General features: G+C 34.6%; 1 protein-coding gene across 2 annotated transcripts in view; it reads right to left on the reverse strand.

The window, feature by feature from the left end:
* Positions 1 to 18987, reverse strand: part of LOC121427190 (phosphatidylinositol 4,5-bisphosphate 3-kinase catalytic subunit alpha isoform-like) — a 57688-nt gene extending 38701 nt beyond the window's left edge. The window contains exons 1-3 of one of the 2 annotated variants that reach the window (XM_041623459.1): positions 18901 to 18987; positions 11317 to 12374; positions 4266 to 4475 (exon numbers count right to left, since the gene is read on the reverse strand). In XM_041623459.1, coding sequence (XP_041479393.1) covers positions 4266 to 4475; positions 11317 to 11662 — 556 coding nt within the window. In that variant the 5' untranslated portion in view covers positions 11663 to 12374; positions 18901 to 18987. The remainder of the gene's footprint in view (positions 1 to 4265; positions 4476 to 11316; positions 12375 to 18900) is intronic. The other variant, XM_041623460.1, reaches the window with a different exon arrangement.
* Between the last annotated feature and the right edge of the window lie 320 nt (positions 18988 to 19307).

Raw genomic sequence — 19307 nt, forward strand, 5'->3', positions numbered from 1 at the left:
TTTTCAATATATTTCTACTTTAAAGAAAAAAAAAACAAATATATATATGGTATTATGGTTGATATTTTATACCGAAGATGAAAATAAAAGAAACATCCTACGTACATTGTAAATTGAATGTATAACTTAAAAGGAAGTTTATGCCACAGTTCATCATTTTGCATCTTTACAAAAACAACCCTCACCTTGCACCCCTCCCCAAAGACATTGTATGTGTCCCCCTCAAACTACGGCTACAACTTGGGGGGGGGGCTATAAACTTCATAAACTTTTTAGCAGCCAATTAAAATTCACATTTTTCCAAAATGTGAGATAAAAGAAGAGATTCTGGACTGTGTCAACTTCAATTTAATGGAGGAAGTACTTTATAGTGCTGGCCTACACATCATGGTTCAGACTGGATAAGGGCTTGGTTCTTAGCAGTAACTAACAGTACCATTTGACATTTTGGAATGGTTTCATAGTTCTAGGTTTTCATTAATTAAAAAATACAGAGTTAGAAATTCCAACTATATGTTTTAATGATGAAAAAGCAATGTATATGTTAAAATCTAGAAAATTTCTAGATCCTTTGCATCATTATAGTATCTTTAAAGAGATGAATTTTGATATTTTAAAATGCCACAGTAGTAATGATACTGATGGGGTGTACACATATAAAACAATGCTGAGACAGTCAATTTCATATTGTACAGTACAATCATGGAGCTACATTATGTTAGTGGCTCCATGATTTTACAATGTACAATGTATATCTTTTTAGATGTACACTAGATATTTCCGCCTCAAGAAGCCTCGCCAAGTCTACACAGCATAGTATACAGATCAGTTATGCAGTTCTGCAAGGAGCATGGGGTAATTCACTTAGCAAGCCAAATCTTATCGTCTCCTAATTCAATTATTGGGATCATAAGCCAATAAATGGGTAACTGGAAATACAGACCGGCCTTTTCTATCTCTTTTTCCATCTCTCTTTTCATGTCATCCCCGACAGATTGCTTTCTGGGATGGCTACCTCGTTTGAAATGTTAGCAAATTCTTTAGCGGATGTCAATGAATCTGTCATGCTAAACATTCCATAGTTTAACACGTGACATACGGGTATAGCATTGCAACGTATGACTTTTTAAGAGACAATGTCATGCTGAAAATGGCTCATTTTATACTTTGTGTACAAAGTCTAAGGGAGATGAAATTCATAAAAGGATGATTATTCTTCATTCTACTTGGTCTGCTTAATTAATTTAGGGTTTGATTTAGTTGTTAAATCATCTGTAATAATTTCATTTAAAAAAACAATGAAAAACGAAAGATGAAAAAAAAAAGAAGAAATACATCAGAAATTCTATGAACAAAACAAGTGGAATCAGACCTTCATTTTTAAGGAGCGCGATTGCGCCGGCGCTCCTACCACGCTCCTAAAAAAAAAAAGGAGAGCAAAAAATCGCGCTCCTAAAAAAAAAAAAAAATTGAAAAACAAAATTGCTAAAATTTCACATTTCATATCTTTAAATCCATGAAATGGCCTTGTTTTGAGCTCCTCAAAAAAATAAGGAGAGCGATTTATTGAGCTCCACGTAATTATAAACGTGGACTGTGGAATGCCTCTGGCGGTCTCACCTGCATCACGCGATTCAATATAACAGCAGTGCTGACTTTGAAAACTACTATAACTCGCACAAGATATTTAGTGATACTTGGTTACTCTTATGTCCATGTTTTATGAACTAGACCAGTATACTTACAGAGATATGATGGTAATTCAACAAATATCCCCAACATGGCCAAAGTTCATTGACCTTACATGACCTTTGACCTTGATCACGTGACCAGAAACTCGCACAGGATGTTCAGTGATACTTGATTAACCTTATGTTCAAGTTTCATGAACTAGGTCCATACATTTTTTAAGTTATGATGACACTTCAAAAACTTAACCTTAGGTTAAGATTTTGATGTTGATTCCCCAACATGGTCCAAGTTCATTGACCCTAAATGACCTTTGACCTTAGTCATGTGACATGAAACACAGGTAGGGTATTCAGTAATACTTGATTAACCTTATGGCCAAGTTTAATGAACTAGTTATACTGTCATTTCAAAAACCTAACCTTCAGTTAAGATTTGGTGTTGACACCGCCGCCCCCGCCGTCGGAAAAGCGGCACCTATAGTCTCACTCTGCTATGCAGGTGAGACAAAAATAACGTAAGAAAAAAATTTGCTTTCACAATTTTTCTTTGTGGAAGCCTTTAAATTAGATTACAAAGATGACATCTGGAAAAAAAAAGAAGAAAATTTGAACTGAAATTGGGTGTTAAATTTGCAAATAATGTTTTTTACGAATAAATTTGCATATTTTATTCATAAGAAATGAAAATAATTATTTTTAAAATTCCTTTTTATACTGGCTTGTAGTTTATGTACATGTAGTAAAGTGGAGCATTGTGGCCCAGTGGATTAGTCTCCGGACTTTGAAACAGAGGGTCGTGGGTTCGAATCCCAGCCATGTAAAGCACAGTTGAGTATATGCACATAGTAACTGCGCTATACAGTGCGTATCAAAAAAGTTTACACTTTGAAAAAGCCCTGGGAATTAAAAAATATACATGTGGGTAATTTTTTCACATATAATCTTTGGTTTGGGTCTCATCTATCCAATGAAAGTAAAAGTTTTTGACAGAATGTTACACTTGAGTGAGCACTGTCCGTTTTTGTAAAGCTCGCAGAAATGCTTGTTTTCACGCTGTGTCAAGGGGAAAGGACAAAATCGAACTTACCCTGTGAAACATTTCTCATACATTTCCCTTGCACTTTTAGTCAAATGAAATAAAACGGATACATTCAAGCATTTTGAAACGATTTTGCTACCCAAATTGAAATTTCGACACTTAGAAAGCACAACTTTTACCCTTTTTTGTGCCAGCTGGATCTGGGGACATAACTGAATCTGAACAAAAGTTTATATCTGACATCTCCAGCATGTTTTTCGCTGGCTTTTTATCATTTAAAGTGGGTTTACATTTCATTTTACATTCAATACTTGTTTCTCCACACATTTCCCAAGCTTGACAATGATTAACAAAATGAAAGTCAAGCCTAAGCCATTTCATGCAAATCACAGCTCATTGTAAAGCAAACTTTGTCAAGATGGCCTCAGTGTGTGGGGGAGTGGGGTGGGGCGCAATGCACTCTTCGAAGTGTTTTGGCAAGGAAACAAGTTAAAAAAGGTAAAATATATCTTCAAATCAATTTTACTTGTTAAATTCCACATGTTTTTTATGATTAAGGTCTACTTTTATTCGCATAACTATTTCAAAGTTCTGCGCAAATCATTTTTCACTAACTTTTCAAAAGTAAGTGGTACTCACTCAAGCGGAAATATTTTTCGACAGTTATATCGTCATTTTCTTAAATGGATCTGTACCAATGTTAAAATGTGGAAAAATCTTCAGGATATTACAAATATATTATTTTACAGGATTTTTTCTAAGTGTAAACTTTTTTTTGATACGCACTGTATAACTGTACTATTATTATAAAGAATGCGTGTGCCAAATTTCCCTGCGATCACCCGTACGGCTGCCGAGATCAGATTTCAATACATCTCAAAAAGCCCAGTCATTTTAGGGTTAAAGGGGACGGTCATCCTGACATAAAGTTTATTGTAAAATAGCAGAAAAAAAATATTGCCAAAGGTTTGAGGAAAATCTATCAAAGAACAAAAAAGTTATTAGAATTTTAATTAATTTATTTGTGACGTCATATGCGAGCAGCTTTCTAACATAGCGTATGGTAAAAAATCAACGAAACATCATTTTCTCAGAAAATTGAAAATGATTTGTATACCTTCAGTATATCAATAGACAAATCATTCACATCCGTTACTAAAAAGAAAACAAAAATAATTCATAAGGAACCATTAAAAAAAATGAAATTTATGCATTTTTACAATACGTAACATACTATGGGGCAGCTGCTCGTTTATGTAAAAAAAATCCCAAACTTGATTTCTAATATCTTTCTTAATCTTTAGTTGATTTTCCTCAAACCCTCACCAATGTTTTTTTTTCTGATATTTTTACAACAAACTTTTCTTCAGGGTGAACTTCCCCTTTAAGAGTTTGACATCACATTGGTTACAATATGAGGATCTTCATAAAATTCTCAACGATGCTCAAAACTTTCTCATTATTTGTCCTTTTTTTCTCTACCTTTAATTGACCTTTAACCTTTGATATAAGCTAAACCTGTTCCAATGTCTCACCTGTTTCTAGTTTCTGTAGGATATGATTAGGTAGAATCTCAGATGCTTCAAGGTTTGGTGGATAGGCATAGAGTGCTTGACCCATCTTTCCATGTTCTTCACGTTCCTCTACTACATTCATACATGTTGTTAGAATGTTACGTCTAAAGTGAACCACCTGAGGATCTTTTATGGAGTCAAACTCGTTGATTGGTACACCAATGGCCGCTCCTAGGATGAGAGACAAGATTGGAGTAAACACTGATTTCATGAGAAAGTCTGTAAAACAAGGCTTAATTGTCACTATATCATCGAGGATCTAGATCTGGTACAGTTACATAAACTGAACTTTGTTAAATCTTGAAATCTATGCTGAAAAATGTTCACACTGATGATCACCAACACATATAAGCGCATGTGGGACAGTGTATTATTATTGCTTTGAATGTCGGCCCGACGCTTGACCCGAATCCCATTCTTATTTCCTAATCCTCAGCAATTACACAATTTCTTCCAGAATCATTTGGCACCTATTTTTATTTATACAAACAGACACTTTGGTGGTCATTTTATTGGATTCTATACGAACTCATTTTAAAATCGTTACCACAAAACTGGCATTTATCTTTAAAGCAAAAAATAAGAACTCTAATTTCACATGACAAAATATCAGGGAATAGTTACCTGGTATTTGTAATGTAATCTGATAAAAGTAAAAGCAGAGCTTCTTTTTTTGTTTATGTTCATTTACCGTTGAATTGCCTTTATTTTATTTTTAAACCAATGTGCCTACAGTAGGACTCTATGGTTACAGAACTACAATTGTAATTAACAACTGCTAATCAAATTTGGCAAGTAAGTTCCTTCCTGAAGATCATAAATTAGTTCTTAATATCCATAACATAAAGAAATAAACATTGTGGCAGTTCAAAAGAGAGACAGAAGTACTTGTAAGACTGTATCTCCCAAAATTTTCATTTTGATGCATATGATATGATTTTTTTTTAGACAACCCATTGTCAAAAGAGTATCTTTTTTGCTTTAAAAGGAAAAAATACACACACTTTAATTCCACAAAATGGAAATCCAATGGACCAGTTTTTAATTTTAACAACAGCCTTTTGCTCATAACATCAAAACTTATTACATAATGGATTCCTTGTATTTTAACTGTATTTAAGGCTAAGTTGTATTAATTTTATCTTTCTTTTATAATTTTTTGTTCCCTTGTTTTTCAGGTTATTTATATGTGAAATGAGAAAATAAAATATGTGTTATCATTGCAGTGGCAGCTGCAATCATAATGCAAGAAGTTTTTATATGGAAACAAAATTGCTTGCTTAATATTTCAACCCCGTTCACACGGTACCAAAATCGTAATGAATAATGATTCCAGAGAAAACTAATTATAATGATGAATTTTTAGCATGTGTGAAACCAAACTTAAATAATAAACGCTAATCACAATCATGAATTCAAATTCTACTCCAGAGGTAAATTCTAGTTCAGTTTTATGGTACGAATTTTACATCTGAAAGGGGTGACCTCCAAAACATCTCTTGAGGGGCGGAGCTAATGTGACCTTATCACTTCCGTAGATAATACAATCGTCATGCACTCGTCGTAGTTTCTTTTTTGTAATGCATTGCTTTGATTGGGTTTGATTGACAAGTCATCAAGGACACAATACTGCCTTCGCTCGGGAATCTGAATTCAAATGACAATTTTCGAGTGAACATGTGAATGGTACAATGTTTCTAAGGACGAATTGTAATTATCATTACAATAATGAGTCAAGATTCTCGTGTGAAAAGGCCCTCACACTGGTGGAATCAATATTATACATGGATTTTTAATAACCTTTTCTAAGGTCATTGCAATTCTACATGTAGCCTTAATGATTATTTTCTGAAAGAGTCCTCCTTTGCTATTGCCATTTTAATAAGTGTATGTACCAATGATTGAGATATTGATTCACAAAGGTACATGTAGAGCTTCGCACAGCAATATTGAATATGAACATTTTGTCGAACAGGTACATGTTTGGCATATGAATAGTCTGTATTGCACATACATGTAAAATGTCATTCATCTTCTGGAATACTGATGGGGTGTAATAGTCATTAATCATGATCTTGAAGACTTGGAAGTATCAAAATTTATCCTAAATTTATGATATCTTTCAACATACATGTACATTTACGTTATAAACAATATTGATACAAAACACACTGTAAAGTCATTAGAATTTTAAGTTTCTCCAAATTAAATGTTGCATTTTTTAATAGATGGGTCACAATATTTTTTGGTTTGACCTGGTACAAATTGCAACAAAGATTTTTTTAACTGTTTCTGGCAGTAATTGATCTCAGGAATAACTAACTAAAAATCTACCAAAATCCGCATTCAAGAAAGTAATTATTTTTAAGATGGCATCCAAGATGGCCGCCATTCACTGAAAATGGATACAACTCACTCATTATCCACCCTAGAATCCTAATTCGGTTCATATTCCATGGTCCATGGTAGTTGATACAAGTTAGAGACTTAGAGTGAATATATGTAAGCAGTAGCACTCCAGGGTACCTGGAAAATCCAAGTCAAGATGGCAGCCGAAATGGCTGCCATAGGCTAAAATCCAAAATTCATCATTATTACTTTAATACCTAAGTGGCTTTAATTGGTTTATATTCAATGGTTTTAAGGGTGAAGTCAAACATCGGGACAAGTTACAGTACAAGGACAGCTAGTGGTCTGGTGTGCTAAAAAATCAAAGATGGCTTCCAAAAATGGAGTATAAAATAGCTGTTGGTACTTTCATATCTACCTGGGATATATGATTTTGTTGTCTAAACCATGGTTTTAATGGTCAAATAATATATTGGGACAAGTTACAAGGACAGTCAGTGGTCCAGTGTGTTCAAAAATCCAAGATGGCTTCCAAAAATGGAGTCTAAATTTGCTGTTGCTACTTACTGAGGACAAATCCACCCCAACAAAAGTTGATTTGAAGAAAAGGAAAAAAATCCAACAAGAATAACACTGAAAGTTTTAATGTTGTAACCTGATCCCGTTGCGGTACGGGTTAACCTGCCGGTATGCCCCCAATCGCAGGTTGCGGGCCGGGCCGAGTTCATTCTCTAGCCCGCAGACCGTCATACATATACGAAAAAAAAAGGGAAAAGCAATGACGCATAATAAAAACATTAACAATGAAAATTGAGTTAGGATCATGTGCTTCTTACGTGGCGGATTCTTTTAGAGACGTAGATATTTGACAATGTGGAGAAAATTAGAATATTTCATATTTCACATAATGAAATACAAAAGAAATAGTGAGTGGATGACATCATCAGTCTCCTCATTTGCATACCGACCAAGATGTGCATATAACTATTTTATGAAATTAAGCGAAGCTTTAAAATGTCATCACTCATAACTATAAATTATCAGTGTTATGTTTGTTGGATTTTTGTCTTTTTATTCAAATCAACTTTTTCTTGAGGTGGACTTAAGCATTTCAAGCCACTACATGAATGCCACAGTAACTATGCCATATCAAGACCTCATCTACATTTTGGACTGTACATGTAGGCCTACCTCATTAAAACCCTACATCTACATCCTTGTACACTATTTTATGACACAACAAAAACCATATTTTCCCCCAAAACATAAAGTTACGGGTACACGTATGATTCCAGCCTTTCCTCTCTTTAAATAGATTATCATATTCTGAAAACCAATTGTATGCTTTATACATGTGGGTCTGTGTATCAAGACTAGTAGCAGGCAATTTTCTGTGTTTAGTGTACCTTTAAAAGGAGTATTCATCAGTGCTTTTATTCTCTTGAGACAAGAGATGTTTTGAACAGAAGACTTGTTTTTGAGGCAAGTGGGCAATTCCTGTCTGTGGTGTTTCAAAAATGGTAAACACTTATCTCAACTTGGAATAGGTACAGATATTGTGACTAGAGAGTGACAGAGAAAGATACATGAGATGGAGAGAGAGAGAAGGTGGGATACTGAGAAAAAAGACAAAGACAGATCATACAAAGAGAAGAGTTAGGAAGGAATTTGAAAAAAAGGCAGAAATAAAGAAGAGAGAGTCAGAGAGAAAATCAATTAATTAGTTGAATAAATACAGTGTAAACAAATAAATGCATTGTAAATGACTATATGCATTGTAAATAACAAATGAATGTACATAGACAAATGAATGGATGGATGAATAAATGAATAAATGGATGAATAAAGAAAGAAAGACAAGAGAGAATGCATGTGAAGAGAGGACAAATGGAAAAGGTAAGGAGAGATGGAGAGAAATTGAGAAAGAGACAAAGGAAAGAGTCAAGTGAGTGGACTGATACCTCATTCTGTGTTTTATAGCTCCATGGTACATTTATACTAGTGTTTCAAACAACATCAATGTTTGCTGCAGTAGACTATTGTACTTTGATTAACAAATTCTGTTGAACTGCAAATTTATAATGTATGAACTATGAACTTGAAATTAAATTTGAAAATGAATATTTTTCCATGTCATTGACTCCTCAGTATCAAATCATAACAGCAAGAGAATTACTACATGTAAACATGTGGGTTGAGGACCGCTTAATACCCAAACATGAAAACAAGTTTTTTTTTAGCATTTCCTCTTCATGGCTTCTACACATGTATGCACATATGGAAATTTGTCTCTTGTGATGACAAATGTTAATGAAGGAAAAACAGGTACATTGGAATTAATCAGTGTGCTACCTACATGTAGTACCTACCTATCAGGAATTTATTTATCAATTTTTTACTTATTGTTCAAATATTTCTGTTTTCTTATAAAAAAAAGAATATACATGTATGTGCGATGTGTCAAAAATAGATGAAAATGAAATTCTACAGTGAATGCCATTGAATATCAAGTCCTGTCAAGATGCATGTTGATTTGATGCTATAAAGCTTTGTCTCACAATGCAGATTATCACTCAGCAAACTGTAGAATTAATGATAACACATGAATGTAACCAGTATAGGGATAATACCATAATCCTTCATCTCAGGCCTGAGTCAAAATGTTTATTCAAGTGACATTTAAAACGACTGTTAACACAAAAACATTTATAAATTTTGGTAAACATTTAAACTGTTTGAGAAAAAGCAACCAAAAATACCTTAAAACGTACATGTACCCAAGAATTACCTTTAATCACACTGCTTTGAAATGAATAGAGAATGTATTTTTCACTCATAAATACTTCCAATTTTAATGGAAAATGAAGTGAAACAATATATCTCCCTTTAAAAAGACGGAATATTCACATTTTCAAGTCTAGATCTATTACAATAGGCCTACACAAATTTGAGCATGTGGAGACATATAAAGTCGCATGGAATCTTCTTTGGTTCATTCTACTTACATTCTGTCATGAATATGCAGATGAATTTGATTACCTGTTAATATTTCCCTATTTTGTAGCAGCTGATGAACCCAAATAACACACAAAAAATCATCCAAAATGTCAATTGAAATCAACCTTTGTCATGCGAGCAACCATCTTGGAATCTGACTCTTTGATATTGAAACTATTCAATATCAAACTTTACTTTTAAACAAGTGGAATGCCTCTGGCTGTCTCACCTGCATCACGCGGTTCAATATAGCAGCAGTGCTGACTTTGAAAACTACTCTAACTCGCACAAGATGTTCAGTGATACATGGTAACTCTTATGTTCACTTTTTATGAACTAGACCAATAAACTTACAGAGATCTTTGGTTATTCAACAAAAAAACCCAACATGGCCAAAGTTCATTGGCCTTACATGACCTTTGACCTTGATCATGTGACTTGAAACTCGCACAGGATGTTCAGTGATACTTGATTACTCTTATGTCCAAGATTCATGAATCAGATCCATAAACTTTCAAAGTTATGATGGTAATTCAACAGATACACCCAAATCGGCCAAAGTTCATTGACCCTACATTGTAAATGACCTTTGACCTTAATCATGAGACCTGAAACTTGCACAAAATGTTCAGTGATGCTTGATTACTATTATGTCCATGTTTCATGAATCAGATCCATAAACTTTCAAAGTTATGATGGGAATTCAACAGATACCCCAATTCGGCCAAAGTTCATTGACCCTAAATGACCTTTGACCTTGGTCATGTGACATAAAACTCACGCAGGATGTTAAGTGATAATTGATTAACCTTATGTCCAAGTTTCATGAACTAGGTCCATATATTTTCTAAGTTATGATGACATTTTAAAAACTTAACCTCAGGTTAAGATTTCGATGTTGATTCCTCCAACATGGTCTAAGTTCATTGACCCTAAATGACCTTTGACCTTGGTCATGTGACATGAAGATGTTCAGTAATACTTGATTAACCTTATGGCCAAGTTTCATGAACTAGGTCCATATACTTTCTAAGTTATGATGTCATTTCAAAAACTTAACCTCAGATTAAGATTTGATGTTGACGCCGCCACCGTCGGAAAAGCGGCGCCTATAGTCTCACTCTGCTATGCAGGTGAGACAAAAATGAAACGATTGTTCTTTTTTCTTTTGGCTTATAAAATCTAAAAAAATATTTTCTTTTTAAGAATTACCTTTTCTTGTAATGTTGGATGGAAAAAATAAAAATGAAATCTTATTATTTTCTAAAATTAAGTTTATTGTGAAAGAGGCCACACATGTTTGGCTATTACAGCTGAGTAAATTCTATTTACAAACTAAGATTCCCATCCGATATAGCCCGCAAAATATATTGTGCCTCTCTCATAAAACAATTTTACATTCAATTTCTACTTAAATTATTGTTCATTAATATGAAAATTAACATGTAAAATGTACATTCTTGGAGTGCCATGAGCATGACCAGTGGGCTACAATATAAGTAGCCATTATTTTCCAGGAAATCATTATGTAATGCTAACAAATTACAATTTTTAATAAGACTGGAATATATTCCTTTTGTCTTGGCTGATCAATAATCATAATTTCAGAGGTAGCCTGTTTGTGAAAGACCATGAAATATTTATAAGACAAAAAGACAGCACTAACCTATTTCATAATTGAGCATCTTCTCTTCTCTGTTTCCTGCCGGTTCTACAACCTTCAGCCACGGTTGGAACAGCCTTAGATCACAGAGTCTCCGCCCCTCATCATAGAACTCCTCCTTCTCCGCATCCTGGGTGATGCTGACAAAGATGTAGGAGGATGCTTCCCCTAGGAGGTGAGCTAGAGGATACTTGAAGGCTTCTCTCCACAGCATGGCCTTAACCTTCTCCAAGGTAGCTTCACGCACACATTCCATGGTCACCAGGATCCCATTTGGTAGGAGACATTCCACACGGATCTTGGAAGGCATCAGGTGTGAACCCCATAGTTCTCCAGAGGATGGTGGCATTGTCGGTGTTTCACGTTAAACTTGAGTTTAATTGGTCTCTGAATGCAGCGAAGTGCTACCTGTGAAGTGGATTGATTCTTATATACATGTAGATTCCAGCATTCTAAGTCAAAACTTAATTTCATAGATAAGATATGATTTCTTTGCATCCATGCAGTTATCCTTGCCAAGGGTTGATAAAGCTTCCAATCAGCCTAATAAATGATATGATGAAGATGTTTCCTGACTTTAATACATGTAAAACTTATTCATCACTTCAGATTCTTAGAATCCAACCTTATTTCAACTTGCATTTGCTGAAGATCATCTGGATAATTACGTTCACAGACCAATAAACCAATTATGAATCAGGAGCAAACAAAATTTTCCAATCAGATATTCCTTTCATAACAGCTGTTTACGTCACAGTCTTAATCACGCTTTTGGATCTCCTTGTTATCTGCATAGTGTACCTGTATGCCCCTTCAGCAAAATGCTCAATTGTAAAGATCAAACATCTTGATGAAGATGCATTTCCTTGAAAAGGATTACTGTTTCACATACGGTAATAAAGGGCAAACAGAGGACTTCTTAATTAAGACAGAGGCGAGTTGAAACCGGCACTTTTTTCATTCCAAAGTCTTACTAATTTCAGGAAATTAGGCAAATGTAGCATTATTCGTTGAGAGAATTTATGAGTAGGCCATACCCTTCACTGTTGCCATGTATATTGCTGGAAAACAAAAGAAACAAAAGGAGGAAATCACAAATGAGTGAATAATAAATTCACAAAATAAAATAAATAATAGCAGCCAAGGTTATTATAAACGACAGGTTTATAAACGTTACGCGACGCACGCATCTGTAATGATGGGAAGAACGATAGGAAACAAGATGGCAGTGTAAACATCAGGCAAGTCACTTCTGCCTTGACATGATATTAATTATTATCCTCTTTTTTTTATGAATTCTTGTTTAAAAATAAAATTGATGGCGCAGAAATGTCGGAAATGAAGTTGCATCCCATGTAAATGATTTAGGGCTAGATCTTTTAGAAGGAAAGTAGAAATCTCGGGAGCGAAAGTTTCAGGTTTTGGCGGCCTACACACGTGTATGGATAGGAATAGATCTACCTGGCTTCCCTGAGAGTAAAGCCTACATCAGTAAATGATTTTTACTCTCAATAAGTCGCCTGGCCCTGGGCCCTGGCTATTAATTATTTAGTTACGGTATAGCCTAGGTCTAGTATAACTTAGAATTCTTGGCAAAAAGTTTACATCTATCATGTCTATAATTTTCGTACTAATTCATATATTAATGGTGGAAGCTTGATAAATTATAAGAAAATATTGTATATGATATGAATGACTATGAAAAGTGTTACGATCCACTGTCTGTGAGTTGGAATTGGGCTGGCAGCGCGCGGCACAGCACTACCCACCCCGATCGTCCAGGCACATCCTCAGATGAAATATCGCAGTCAGACTGCAGGTCCCAAGAAAGTGGCTTCTTTCATCCAAGTGATATTCATGACTTGAGTTGTTTTGCATATTTAATGAGCTTGATGCGGACCTAAACACCTCTTTTCATTCAGTCATTGCTGCTCTAATTGTGCATCGAATTTCATGAATTTGGTACCATTGTAAAGAAGAAGAATCATTCTTTCAGGTCATGTGTTTGGATTTATTCAAAGATTTTGTAATACAGGTTAAAATTTTGATCTAAAATATGCTACAAAATAAAATTTTTCACCTGACAAAAGCTGCTATTTTCACACTTTATTTATGTTTGAGCCCAAATGATTTTTATATCATGATAAACCTGAATATACATGCTTTAAAATGATATAGGTTTCAAAATAAGATTTGGTTTAATCGGGTCAAGATCACACTTTTCATTTGCCAAGTACATAAAGCAGTTTGAAAACAAGAATACTGCACTCTGATTGGTCAAAGAGACCACCCAGTGGCAAATTCCAACGGTTCCAGTGCCTGGGTTCGTGGGAAGGTCACACTTCCCATGTGGTAATCTCCTCAAATACCGCGCGCCTGTTGTTCTGTGAACCTTATCCAGCCAATCAGGACTCTGGATTTCATGCAAGTACAAAATTTCAGAAATCTCGTCTTGTACCTTGGTGGGAAAAGTGTGATCTTGACCCGATTAAAAGGTGCCGCATATCAAGTGTGGCATTGTGAGAAAGTACAGAAGTTCAGCTTTATGGTGATATAGATATCATTGAGGCTCAAAATAAAAAGTTTTGCACAATTTGCAAAAGAAAACGGAGGAAGAAAATTCAGTTTTGAGGCACACTTTCAGGCCAGAAATTTACTTATTTAACAAAATATTGTATACAAAACAAATGACCAATATAAAAGAGTAACTCTTACTCTATCTGATGGTGCAATAATATTTCCTTTAACTTGAGGTTAAAACAGGTAAATACTTAGAAAAAAAAATCTCACGAATCACGAGATTTTGCAAGGAGGAGGACTCAGTCACGAGATGATTTGGATGAATCTGGCCTTTTTGCTCATTAGCATAGGGACCTGCGGTCTGACTGATCATACCGGTACCGTACCGGTTTGCCCCGGGGACCCCGACACGTCTTCAGACAGTGTCGGGGTCCTGAGTAACTCCATGCATTCTCACCGGAGTACAAAACTTCGCGATGTTTGGCATTAGAAAACCGGTGATAATAATGAATTAAAAATCTAACGATTGATATCGATCTTACCTAAACAAACTGTTCCTAAATTAGCTTAACTTTCAATTAAAACTGATGTATACAATTCCAAAAAATCCTTCGAAAGAACGTCAATTTTCGGACTTTTGTTCCAATCGCGAGATCGCCATGTTTGAAGAACGTGAAAATAGTTTCTGCGCATGCGTATATAAATATTCATAAGATGACGTCTCTGCCTTTACAAAACAGTTTAATGAATATGCATGTAAGTCAAAACTTTCGGCAAGTCGCCTCGATTCAATTAAATCGTGTTTTAGGCATGTAATTCAATACCATTTTTTTCATTTTAATTTGAAAAAAAAATCTGTATTAATGAGAAAATAATTTATTTCATATATATTGCTATTTTGTTACATTCTGTGTTTTTATAATAAATGTTTTTTTTTATTTGTCATTTGTTATAAACTTATATTTCTTTCTCCTTTTCATTCTTTTTATGATTTATTTATGGGAAGGGGGGGGGAGCATGACTGTTCTCTTGGTGTGTGTGTGTTTTATATACTGAACACATAAAATTTACGAATAGCATGATTGTGTTTTATAATTTTATTAAGAGATATCTAGATCATGTAGAAACTTTTAGTCTGTATTATGACTATTCCCTTTGTGATTATGAGATATTAAAGAAATAGTTACAGATTCTAATTTTACATTTAGAATAACTTAACGATTTTCTTAAATATGAATCCTGATTTTATTGATGTTATTAATCTTTTTCACTTGTTATAGCAATTAGGAAGGAATGAATATGATTTTAAATGAAAGGACATACTTAAAAACAACTTTGCTTCCTTTTAAAATAAATATAAAGATATTGTAAAGAATAAATAATTGTTTAAAAAAAAAATTCTGTTGCTTTGATAATCTCTTATCACCATGGCAGTAGCATAGGTTTTTTAATCGCTCCCCCCTTCTGAAGAAAATTGATACAAAACGACCTCCAATTTTATGTTGAAGACCTTTTTTTGCTTGTCAAATTCACATTAAAAACATCGAACTCACTGCTGGATCCGGGGGGGGGGGGGGGGGGCAAAGCCGGCTCGTCCTCCCCCCTTGAGAAGCATAATGAAAATTTGTGATGTTAAAATGGTGTTAAAACCGAACTGTGCCCCCTCCCCTTTTTTTCTTGTCAATTTTTTTTCGGGCCAAATAATTTTTTTTTGTTACAAAGATTTCTTTCATTTTGTTTTTTGGTAAGCAATTTTTTTCCTGGACGAAATTTCCTTAATTTTGGTTGGAAAATCTTTCTTCTTGTTTTTTTTTGCTCGTCAAATTTTTCATTGGAATAATTTGCCCCCCTTTTGAAAATCATGGTTCCGCCCCTAATTGAGCTCATTTATATGAAGTGCTTACACTGTCAAAAAATAATTTAAACAACACTATTTATTGTGTGAATTGCGCAGTAGTTGTTTAAACATTTTAAATAAGTGTTTAAACTCTTAAACAATCAAGCTTTAATTATTGATAATTTGATATTTGAATTTAATTATTGATAATCAAATTTAGAATTTAAACTGTGTTGTTTAAGATTTTAAATACTTGTTTAATCAATTGTGTGATACGTGTCGTAAACAGCGTTTTTTCAATCATTTTTAACAGTGTATTTGTATGATTAGGAACAAAAAGTGACATGCAAAATATCAAATTAATAGCGCAAAATAAGCGACAGGAGATTGATGACATATGAACTTCCATCATTTAGTAATACTGTATTTTTTTCACAATTTTTATAACTGCCCCTTTACATGCTCATGATAAGGCCGTCTGCGGCCCCAAATAAATTCACTAGTAAAGAGCTGAAAAGCGGAAGAAGTAGCCTTTGTGGGTAATTGACATCATTGTTATTATATAGTTTACCGCCCTTACCTAGGGATCGGAAAAGTTGGTATTGATCAATTTGAAGAAATATATTACTTTGACCTGTAATCTTAATACAAGTTCCGTTCCCAAATATTATTTTTAAAAACTTGATGCCGCAACGAAACAAAATAGCATTAAGCCAAGATGGGAAAACGGGGAAAGGTAAACAAAGGAGAAAACTATATTTTCATGATTTCCTCGCAAACTTGCGCGGAAGCAAATATTTATAAAGAAAGAAAATCCCGCAAAGCTATCTTTTTCGCCATTGCTTTCCCCTTCGCTCTCACCATGCATTTCTCATGTTCTTTTTTTTTTTGGGGGGGGCGTTAGGATGGGGAAGGCCACCCCACAGCCTCCTTGCGACGCACTTGTTATAGAAAAATGGAAAAGGTTCATGACAAAGGCCTGACTTTTATTGGGATGTTATGACAAAATCTATCACAAAATTTGATTTCTGCATCAATACTTCAGTGGTACTGCAGTAGAAATATAGATAAGCTGATTTAGTGTCATCATTATTATTCATTAATTCTTATAAGCAAAACAATTAAGATAAAGAACGGGACGTATTCGAAAAAAGCGCCTCTTGGATGCCAGGAAAACAATCAGATAAGCAAGATTCCCGGCGAATTTATGCATCCTATATGTAATGAGCAATTCAATTCTTTGTAATTACAGGCCTATACTTATCCCGCAGAGATTTATATACTCAATGATTGAGGCTTAAAGAATGCCAACAAGATGAAAGATTACATAGTAATCTAGAAACAAACATATGAATTTTAATCATATTTCATGATCATCTTATAATCTCCGTTCAAACAAATTACAAATTGATATTGATATAAGCATCAAGAGTATATGAAAATGGTTGTTGGATGATAATGAGATTTGCATATATATTCATTTCATTTATTTATTTTAAATTCTCAATAAAACATACAACATACAATTCAAACTGACAGAATGATTCATGCATGCACAGTATACAAAATAAATAAAATGGAAAACATAACAAGAGAGAAAGAACAAAATTAAAATATGTGGGAGCCAGCATTGGACTCCGTGATAATGTCTTTAAAATAATTTCACATCACGGAGTCCTCTAGATTCTAGGCTGAGTCAGCGCAGACCTTTCAGTTGCTGGGTTCCAGAAAATGGGCATCAATATCTTAAAGAGATGATTTGCTGATCACTCAATAATTTTGATCAACGGATATTTTCACAAGCGTACCTCAGAGAGAGAGAGGGGGGGGGGGTAGACTGCCCCCCCCTCTGACGAGTCATAACTCATGCAATGGACGTACCCCTGCCCCCATGACGAATCACAACTGATCCCGACGAGCCACAAGTGCCCCCTCTTTTGAACTTGTAGACCTTTTTTTTCTTATTTGCTTGTCAATTTTTTTTCTGGTACGAAATCATTTATTTCTGGTTGAAGACAATTTCTTTTCTTTTTTTTTGCTTGTCAAATTTTTGGGCAGACGAATTTGCCCCCCCCCCCCACGGAAAATTTTGGGTACGCCCCTGAAAATATCCTTTAATATATGAGTATTAATTTATTTCTTAATTCGCTTGTTTATTTACCTATATCTGTAGATTTCTATAATAATAATAATGATAAAAAATTTGTAGTACGACCCCATGAGTATTATCTCTCGAAAACAAAGAAGACAAGAAGAAAATTAGAGACAAAAAAGAGAAGAAAAAAAGAATAAAAAAAACAAAGGCGAAAACTAAAAAAAAGGAAGAAAAAAAACCGACCCAAAAATGAAGAGAAGGTAGGGGAACAAAATAACGAGAATAAAAAAAGGGCAAAGGAAAATAAAATAGAACAGAAGAAAAGAAAAAAATGAAGGAGAAAGAAAAAACAAATAATTCAAAAGAAAATATGTTATTTCTTTCAAAAAAAAACCCAAAGCCGCATGTTGACTTATCAGGCGAAGGGAAAAGCAAGAATTTACGGAACTAGACTCATGAATATTCATGTATCTTTCTCCGACGCATCGAATGATAGCCTTTTGTCGGGGCCTTAAGTTATATTTTCTATATGGACTTTAGTGCTATTGGCAAATCTGATGAACATGCGAACTTACTAAAATTCACAAATATTCCGCATATTCAATTATCATTTTATTTTTTAAGTATATTTTTCTTTTATTGTTTGTTTTTGTTTTTTTCGCCTGTTTGCTGACAAAAATCAAATTTATCTCGTTGCCTCGTCAAAAGGCTATATCGATCCTCCATTGGTTCCTGTACAAACGACTTTTAATGCACATCGGAAAAACATCCCTCCATTTTTGCCTAGTTTTGGGACATTACTTCTTCGTTTTGAGGATTGTGAATATTCCGGCTTAAGTTGTAAGTATGTATTGATTCCTTCATCCAAATTTTGTGTAATATTTCTAATAATTATTAAATTCCCGAATCTCTTTTGGCCGATCCGGTCCGGATCCGGTGAGCTTGGGTGAAGCTGTTCGCGTTCGCAGCCCGAACACAGTACGTGTTCGGGCTGCCGCAGTAACGTACCGGTATACAGTCACATTCAACAACACTCCATGTAAATGTCGATTATCAAAGAAACGAACGAAATTCAATGCATAGGGTGAATGAAGGATATAAAAACTACGGAATTCCTCAAATAGGAAATACTTACAATTCTATAAATAATGATAAGCATCAAATCCGCACCAATGTACAGGTCACTCAAAGAATCCGAGGAAGCATGCATGCAGCCGATGATAAATGGGGAAAACTTGTTTACGACTCGACTAGACTTTTTTACCCAGCATGCATTATGCACAATCTGCACTGCTATTAGTCTTAGCTGGCGCTTTTTCAGACTACTTTGTGGAAAACAAGTTCTTGCTCGGTAAACGTGAGCTTCCCTAGACTAGGAGCCAGGGGCTTTATTCAGAATTTTTGGTGGGGAAGGTTTGACAAGCTTATCCGGGGTAAACTTGTGCGCTGATTCCAAAAATGTCACTCTTATTGACCGTACTCACGCCATTTTGGTCATTTTGGCCAAATTTGGACCAAAAATGACCATTTTGACCATTCTTT

This window comes from Lytechinus variegatus, chromosome 14, assembly GCF_018143015.1.
Source record: "Lytechinus variegatus isolate NC3 chromosome 14, Lvar_3.0, whole genome shotgun sequence".
NCBI lineage: Eukaryota > Metazoa > Echinodermata > Echinoidea > Temnopleuroida > Toxopneustidae > Lytechinus > Lytechinus variegatus.